General features: G+C 32.7%; 1 protein-coding gene across 1 annotated transcript; it reads right to left on the bottom strand.

Annotated features, from left to right (window-relative positions):
* Positions 1–6,681: 6,681 nt before the first annotated feature.
* Positions 6,682–8,411, bottom strand: LOC119641267. The gene is made up of 2 exons (XM_038039863.1): positions 7,609–8,411; positions 6,682–6,853 (listed from the first exon to the last, which is right to left on the bottom strand). The coding sequence occupies exons 1-2, from the start codon at positions 7,831–7,833 to the stop codon at positions 6,758–6,760; spliced, it is 321 nt and encodes a 106-aa protein (XP_037895791.1). The 5' UTR covers positions 7,834–8,411; the 3' UTR covers positions 6,682–6,757.
* Positions 8,412–9,587: the final 1,176 nt, after the last annotated feature.

Here is a 9,587-nt window from a genome sequence, read left to right as displayed (position 1 = left end):
ATTGTTGTTAATGGTTTCACCAATAGCCGCATGCATGAGGACGGTAACACACCACAAACAGTGGTCTGCCCTTTGTTTAGAAATTTGTTGCTTTGAAAATCGAATAATTTACTTGAATACTCAAATTATGAAAAATGACATTTTCGTAACAATATTGTATTCTCCAAGTACTTTCGACATGTTAGAATTAGAGATTAAGAACGTTTCGGTTGGATATAGTAATGAAACGAGATTAGAATTAAAGTACATGGAAGTTGTGTGGATGAAAGTTTTGCAAACTTTTTTTTTATTCTTCATTTATTTAAGTTACCATACCACCCATAAAACGTCACTCAAGACTACTAAATCAAAGTTTAGGGCTATTATAGGTGAACAATTACTATGTACAAATATTATTAGTGTCGGAAATTCAGCATAAGGACAAAATGTTGCTTAAAGTGTGACAACGAAAGAAAGTAGAATACCATTGATGATTGGTAGTCTGTATATCCATCTTATCCAACTTATTGGTCAATTCTTCAGCTAAATAAAGAAGAAAATCCTTCCGAGCCGTGTTTACTTCAGCTGTCTCCTTGTACAGTATCCAGGCATTGATTATGCATTGTGAGAGAAACTTGTTTGAAATATTCAGATGTGTTAAAAGTCTGCTGCAAATCTCAGAACTCATTTTTCTCAAACAACACTAAATGTCGTTCTGCAATGTATATACCAAATAAGGCCGATAAATTTGCCATAAAGTTTCTTTTTTTTTAAATGTCTTCTTTGCGGTATCTTTAACATAAGACACTTTCCATCTAATTGATTCCAAATTGAGCCTGTAGCTTCATCATAATATTATTGAAATCATGTGGTTTTTTTGAAGATGTTAATTGAAAAAGCAAGTGTTTTCGATTATAGGGTTAAAAACTAGGCATGTGTTGAAAAAAGGCACCCCAAAAATCCGTTAAAGCGAATCAGACAAGTCCTACACGTTTAAGAACCATACCTTGTTATCAACATATAGAGGGGATTGAGCAGAATACTTTTGAGAGAAATGTGAGTAAAGTTTCAATTGAAGATATTTTTAAGCAACCACTTAACTTAAGAAACCGAATTTTTAAGCAACGTAAGGAATTTCGCGCCTAAAAGACATTTAGATATTGTCCTTGAACGTTTAATGAATCGTTTAAGATGATAAAGAAAAATATATATGCGATGTCATCAGTGGTGCATTCTATTTAAGTTCTTCTCGTCACTGGCTCAAATAAACATCTACTCAATGTTTGCTCAAAAAATATTATTTAAATGAAATCTATTAACATATGCAAATATGTTTCGCGACGTTTAATCTGACGATTAAATTTAACTGTAAGATATTTTGCAGTTAAGTATTGAACGACATCAAATAAAAAAAAGAAAAATAAGAACGTTACAGCCAGGCAAGGCTGTAACAGGTTAAGGTTAAATATCCTACACCACACTGTCTAACACAATTCTTGTTTTTATTATAGAAAACAAAAATTATATCTTCTTCGCAAAGGCAAACGTTTCATGTGCGTATTTCTGGGCAAGAGGGCCCAAAACGCACCATAATGTGGTTTAATCCTTACATAGGACAGGATACGAAAATCGGCGTAAATTGTCCAAATTTTGTAGAGTTCATGTTTTGTGTGAAATTACTATTATGGGTCAATTTTCATCACCACATGTTAAAACAGAGACTTCGACTCTGCTCTACAAACGGTCAAATTTCGTGAAAATTCTTATTAGGGTAGAATCCAAAAAATAGGCCGAGATGCTCTAAATTTAGCACAGTTAATTATTTCATGTTAATTTAAATGAAAATTAATGAAAATTGTACCTTTTTGTCGCATAAACTTCAGTTTTTGCTATAAGAGAGGGGGTTCAAAAATTTCCCCAGTCGGTCCAACGCTTTTATACCAATTTAGAATGCCGAAATACTACCTGTTAGTCACTTTTGCCGAGAAATTTTGAAGATTACGATTTTTTTCCTTATGACGACTTTTCAAAATAGGGCATTATATGCGGTGCGGGCGGAAAAGTAGACCGATCCGAACCATTTTCAATAGCGTTCGTTCTTGGGCGAAAGTACGTCAGTGTACCAGCTTAAAAAAAGGCAACTGGCAAAACGATCATAGTGCTTACCAAATTAAAATGAGAGAATTATTCGCAATAAGTAAAAACTCAATCAATTCAATACTAATCTCGCAAACAATTAAAGAAATATACATTGATAAAAAGCAAATAATTAAATATCTAGTTAAGAGTATCGGCTAAAAATTTTGTTTGTTAGTGAAATTTCAGTTGAATGCCGCCTGCATAAGAAGAATCGTTTATCACATAAGCCACTATAAAAATTTTTATTACTAATAGAATCTTTCCATGTTTTCTGAAATGGCTTAGGCATAAGCAAGTTCTAATGTAACTGCAAAAGTCCGAGTTAGGTGACACGTCACATTTGTTTCTACGCCTTTTAATCTATGAATTTTTTTCTCAGTTCACACACTGTCGGGTAGAACAAACCTTTTAACCTACTATTGGCGGAAAAGACTAACATCCTGTCATTTTTTACGAACTTGAGTCTCAATGTGCATGATCTCACTTCAGAACTGATAGGAACTGAACTGATGATCTTGCTTTATTTTAACGGCGAAGTACAACGGACTCTTATGCGAATTCTTCTTTAATAATAAAAACAAATTTACTGAAAAACGCTTTGCCATCCAAAATTAGAAAAATAATTCTTAATCTATAAAAGCAAAGTTATAAGAAACTATCAAAGGAAGAGTGTTTTCGCGCTTGATAAGCCTTAATATCATAGTCTCGTTATACCTAAGAACCAGATTTTTTTTTTTGCGAGCGCATGTCTTTAATAATCCTTTTTAAAGTCCCCCTACTTGAACCAATCGAAATTACAGAATAATAATTGTAAACTATTTTAAGATAATCATATCTATCTCTAAAAGACAAATTTGCTTCTCGGCAATGATTGAATGTTTTCTCGAGCATTTAATGCGAAATACAGGGTAACCAGGGAAATTTGTTCTATCGGAATATATATACTGGAATAAGTTATTCTTTTTTGTGACGTCATTGACGGTAACACAATCACAGCTGCTTGAGGAAAATTGCTATAGCTGAAGCAAATCTAAAAAAGTGAAACACCTACTTCCCGTACTTTCTAATAGTTTGCAGTTGGTTTCGACCATAACCGTTTTATCTCCATGTTTGTTTACTGGATTTTCGTTATTTTAGTAAATTGGTTTTTTTTTATGGACAGTTGTTAATCTAGTGCACAATCGCCACCTACTCAAATAAAATGAACCAAAGAAAAATTCGTATTTTTTAAAGTAACTACATAGCAAATATAAAACTAAAGGTAAATATAACAAACAAAAGGTGGTAAGACAACGTTTTCTTTGATTATCGTTATAGTGGTGCATTATAAATTCGTAAAGTCAGGTCAAATTATTAGCAAAAAATATTGCTTACGCCTTTGGCGCCGTTTGCATGAAGCCACTGACTAACTTACGGACGTACAACTCTTTTACATTCGTTTTTCGAAGCTTTTAGCGCAGGAGCTCCACACAGTCCATTTTCATATTGCTGTCTACGTATGTCCTTCAAAAAGAGCATCAGTTCTTACAGTAGATAGGAATCACGACTAACAAGGTATTGGTTGCGAATTCAAATCTCAAGTGCGGTGCAGTTGCACTTTGGTAGCGAGGGCTTAACCGGTAAAGTCGGCATAATACTTACCCACACTAGGTTGCCTATTTCCTTCTCTTTCCCTATTGCTTGCTGATCAGTATAGGGGACATCCTCTGAGAGTAAAAACAAAAAAAAGAAAAATCTAAACAATTTTTAACATAAATGATGTTATCGCGCAGGTTATATGATACACTTAGACTGTATGTAACTTTTATAGCAGTGCTATATATCGTTCATCATATCAATTGGATTTGAGAAAAAAAAATAACAAACAAAAAATGTGCTATAATCAGTACAAGGCAATGAAGTACATAAGTCTTTTTGTTGAACTGACGACCGTTGACTACGGCGTTGAAGATGATAAATATATCGGTGTTACGATCGGGGTAGTGAAATAAGATGACATTCATTTCGGTTGTCTCTTTTATCGTTGCAGGTTTCACATTTCATATATCGCAAGTTTTCTGTGTGTTTTATTCTTATCTTCTTAAGTACTTATTATCGCCTTTATTCTCTTATTACACATTTTAGCTCAAATATATTCTCTTTAGAACGTAACCGTTTAACAACTTTCAACAAATCTTTTTTTTTTTCTTTGATTTAACAGTTACACAGTGCGTATACTACCATTAAAGAGCCAATTCCCCAAACCTATGTATTTATCACTTACATGATCTCAATTACCAATTTACTTTCATATAGCTGAGCTTCCATATTTCCGTTACAGTCTTCATAATGCGTTCGTTCTAGCAATTTTTCACCACGCACATGTTTTTATATAACAAAGTTACACATACTTCTAGTCAAAGGATTTGATTTCCGTCAATTCCTTAGTCTTTGTTGATTTAGTTTGATACAAAAAAAAAATTTAATTCGAATTAAGTCGCTTTTCTATTTGTTTGCAAAGCAACCACGGCACTGTGCCCTTAACTTGGCATCATGGTGCAGACAAAAAATTTTTCTTTTTATTATATGCGCCTTCCCTACAAAGCCTGATAATTGTGAAGCTCGATTACAAGTTAAGATCATATTACATTATACACTAAACAACTTGTACTTACGCTTATTGTTTGTTGTGTGTGCAGTGATATATATACATTTAGAATTTTATAATAATTCACGCTATTATTCAGTTAATAAAATCTTTTTTTTCTTCATTTTTCTGTTTTTACTGATATTTATTTTTTATGTTACTGTTAAGCAAACTTTAATGGAACTTGAACATTTTTATTTATTTCGCGTCATTGTTTATTTTTTTCTTTTATCGTAACTCTAAATCTTTTGTATATTTTCTTTTTCGATATTTACTGTTTCGAGCTAGGACCACCTTCTCTCCATCTTTCTCTTTCCTTCTTTTCACAATTGTCATTCCAGTCCTCTATCTCCTGGATTTTGACATTCGTCGTGCGTGAACTGCACAACCTCTTTTTTCCGTGCAGAGTTTCGTTCTTGTTTTACCACAAAGGGACAAAAAGAGATTATGAATTTATCTCATTTTACAACATCGTTAAAAATGTAATTAAAAATATGGGCGTGACATTTGGCCTCATTTAATGTTACAGACGTCATTTGAGGTGATATCAATGCAAGAAGAAAAAGTCACTCATTCGGATAACCGCCTATTCATTTAAATGAGAGAGCTTAACTTACTTTTTCCTTTCATTTCCTTACTTTCGGCTCCAAGACATGAGCTAATTGATTGCCTTTAATTTGCAAAAGAAACCATATTTTCTGAAGGGTCTTTAAAAACCAAATACATAAACCGAACACAAAAAATCACAACGTAAGCAAATTATTATGCAAATGAATCAATAAACGAACTCTCGTAGTAGGAAAAAAGCCGCCCGTTCGACATTAAAACGAAATCAAAAAAAGCACTATGAAATACTTATAAGTCAATAGTGATCGGATGGTGATTACACCATGCCAAAAAAAAAAAAACACGCACACACACACACATGCATCTATAACAATCAAGTTACTATACTCGTGGCTACTAAAACTACATCGATTCATTCACTTCATTACTCTTGAAACAATAATATTTATAGGTTAAAAAATTATAGGTTAACGTCATATATATTAATATAACTGGTTTTGTATTCGCGAAATGTGTTTCTTTTTATTGATGATTTTAATTTTACATTTGATATCAAATTTATATAAATTTATCTATAGTGGTTGGTGTTAGCTTGTAACGATGGTCGGTAATTAATACCTCATCATCAAAAAATTAAGGAACACCTCTTCTCCATGCACTAAGAATGAAAAGATTTGACAAGAAAGAGGTTTTCTTTAAAATTAAACTAAATAATAGACGAATAAATTCGCTGCGTTGAAGCCGGGTACTTCATAAGACATATCTGCCGCTTTCATTTCCTCTGTTATTTTTTTTATACGTCGCTTAGACATTTGTGTTTGTCCCAATCCCAACTAGTCGAAGTAAATAGCGCTCTTAAGAAAAAACAATCACTTACGGTCAAAGGAATTCGAAAAGCTAAAGCAGTCAAGTAAGTATAATCTTAAGTAATCTTAAGAGTAATCTTAAAATTGAGCTGAGAAGTTGTTTACTCCTTGTGGCGCTTGTTCAATTCGATGCAGATCATCGATCCACAACAAGTTGAAAATGTGCGTAAATGACTCGATGACTATTTGGGAGGGCATTCCTAAGCCACCCGATAAGTGACAAAAGACCATAGATAGTAATGGTTCGGTTAATAGGCTTTGTAACAAGCACATTTTAAATAAAGTTGAAATTGATCAAAAGTGCGGAGAATTTATTTGCACATCTAACAATTTATTACACGCGACTGATTAGTCGATCACTATTTAACAAAAACAAGAGCGAGAGTTTCATTGCCAAAAAAAACTAAAATATGAGCAGCGTTTAAATAATTTTCGTGTTATTTTTGAAGTTTTCTCTTTGTTTCTTTATTTCCACTTACCATTAATTACGATTAGGTTACGGTCATAATCCATACCGCTTCACTAGAGCAGAGTAGCATGCAATCGGTACATACTTCGTCTTTAAAATATTTAAGAACAGTCATGATGACCATGAAACGGGTAAGGGACATAAGGAATAGATTGGGATAAGATGGTTTAGTTTTTTCTCTGCGCGTACTGCCAATGCAATAGACTGCTGTAAAGATAAAAAATTCAACGAAAAAATAAACTATAGAGTAGTATAAGATTTTTCATTTAAAAACCGCCTTGAAACTATTTTAAACTTGGGCTACTTTAATGAATTTTCTAATCTCTTGGTGTTATCTTTTCTTTAAGTTTACCTCTATGCGCCCTTGTGCATTGTGCATTGCTTTTCATCATCACTCTCATTAAAATGGGTTGAATTGTTATAGGCACGTATGACCAATAGTTAAATACCCTACGTTACTTCGATTACAATAATTTTTCGGCTGTCTTTATCATAAAAAATGAAAACGCCGATCTTTTTACTATGAAAAGACTTAGTTTTTCAAATAAAATTTATATGGTCGTTTGGGTTAAAATAATGGTCCCATCCTATCCAAATTTGTACAATACATTTAGTACATCAATATATTATTTTTCAACGATTTTTGTCAAGAAAAGCTAAAATTGAAAATATATTTCATATAGCCGCTTCTTGAAAAACAAGGGAAGTGATCGATCGACAGAAACGGTCCAATCCGATCTACTCATTCTTTGACCGAAGCATTTCAGTTTACCAATGTTTGTCGGAGCATTTCAAAATATGCTAACCGTTCGTTGAAAACAAAGATAAATGGACAGACATGAGACAGACCGATGGACAAACAATGTCAAATCGATACGCAAATAATCGAAAATGATCCTGAATTGGCTGCTGTAATAAATTTTTTTGCTACAAGTGAAAAAAGATATAGAATTCACACTCACGATGACCAACCCCTTTTCCTTTGGTAGTGTCAATGCGGACGAATCGGCAATCCTTGATTTTCTGGGCATGAGAATACGAAATAATGTTCGCTGAGCAGAATATGTGTTTGAAGTGTCAAAGGACGCAGTCAGGAGTTTACATTCTTTAAGGCGATCCAAAAATACTTCACTGCAGCCGATATCCGTACCATTTACACCGCAGGCATCCACTGAGTGGTTAGCCATTCAAAAAAAGAAAAAAAAATGATATAATTAATTCCCGAATTTTCTATATGCAAAGATAAGCATTACATTCCGTATCGAATAAAAAGTCTCATCTAATTTTGTTTAGTTTTATTGTATGTAGATCTGTATTGAAAACAAAATCGCTGTATAAGTACATTGATGCATACTTAGGATCAACTGTAAAATATAAAAGTAAGTAATAGGAGACAGCGAGAGAGGAGTGAAGAAAAGCAAACAAACAGACAGACAAACAGGCAGACGAAAAACTATAAGTGATGTATTTTCATATAGAGCACACAGTTCGCGATCTACCGCACGAAAAATACCTTAAATCGCTTCGACTAAGTCATTTATATTAATTATCTTATCTGTCCACATTTCTCTAAATTCTAAATAACATCTTAGAACTTTGTTCTCTTTTACTACATAGGTGTTTCATAATTTTACCGTATTCTCATCTTAGCTGCTAGACCTTATACAAGACTTGATGTTGTCACGTCCGTTAAATCTTTTCTTACTCTTTTCGTCAGATGAAATCGATTCGTTGCTTCATTTATGTACGTGCGACTAATATCAGAAACACATTGTTTACGCTTTCTTTCGGTAGCAAGAGTTATTATTATTATACATGTATACGTATATATATATATATACATGTCATTACTATAATTTTTTTTTTTATCTGGTTTCGTAATTTCTATAAAATTTATTCAATTATATGCAGATAATTTCCCTGAGCTGTTCATTTCTTTTTTGAAGTCAAATAAATTGGAGCAAATTTAGCATTTCTCACCGATTTTCTGACATCGGACTGACATTTAGTCTGTCGATTTTTTATTTTTCTTTTTTAACTCTTTTTTTTTGCAATATTTTTCTTTTCATTTATTTACTATTAGTACTTTAACCAGTAATCCGTAAAAACAGATCATATGCGTTTTATGGGTAGATGCAAAGCATTTGCAAATTTATGCGTTTTACGACAGTCATCACACTACACTATACTTACACTAAACTTTGAACTCTCCTTGTAACCGAAAGAAAGACGTTTTTAATTTTCTAATAAGATGAAAGGGAGAACTATGATCTTTTATTAAAAGTCGGGACTTTAGATAACGTTGTTCCAGTCTTTCGTTCTTGTTTTCATGTTTCAAATCCAACCCGTTTGTTGAACTGCTGCTAAAATAAATGAAACCGCAAATGCAATTAAAGGCAAAAAAAAAAATTATAAATATTTTTATTTTGCCCTTATACTACTAAGCCATATGGAATGCATTGATAAGCAGCTGATCTGATATCAGTAAGAAAAGGGGTTCAGAATTCGTTTTAAAAACGTTTGCATTAAAAGTTTGAATGACTTTTTTTAAATACAGAAAGAAAAACAAGAGCACACACAACAGTGCCGAGTGAAAGTGAATTCGAAATGGTTATGTTTTTATATCTGCATATAGGTTTGAACAGATGTAAAGAGTATCGATTCAAGCATGCGATATCACTAAAGAAACCAAGGTACAGTTTATACTAACCTTTCGCCGACTTCTAATATATTGCTTGACCTAGCTAAGACTCTTTGGATACGACAAACATTCATATATATTATATTCAAAAATGATTATCTATTGCAAAGAAAATTAAAGAAGAAGAAATGAGGAAGAGGCAAAATTAAAATGATTTAGGTTAATCAAACACGCTCTTGCTTCTTTTAATAAACTTATTTTTTAATACGAACCCTCTAATTACTTTTCTTATATAGCGCT

This window comes from Glossina fuscipes, unplaced genomic scaffold (assembly GCF_014805625.2).
Source record: "Glossina fuscipes isolate IAEA_lab_2018 unplaced genomic scaffold, Yale_Gfus_2 147, whole genome shotgun sequence".
Taxonomy (NCBI): Eukaryota; Metazoa; Arthropoda; class Insecta; order Diptera; family Glossinidae; genus Glossina; species Glossina fuscipes.
The sequence above is the reverse complement of the archived record's forward strand: the minus strand, read 5'-3'. Positions and strand labels throughout refer to the sequence as shown.

What these genes read in the sequence shown, in the direction of transcription:
- LOC119641267 (XM_038039863.1), bottom strand. Translation starts at nt 7,833, where the DNA reads ATGGCTAACCACTCAGTGGATGCCTGCGGTGTAAATGGTACGGATATC. An exon ending in AGGAAAAGGGGTTGGTCATC is followed by an intron (nt 6,854 to 7,608) that starts GTGAGTGTGAAT and finishes TTATCTTTACAG; the next exon opens with CAGTCTATTGCATTGGCAGT.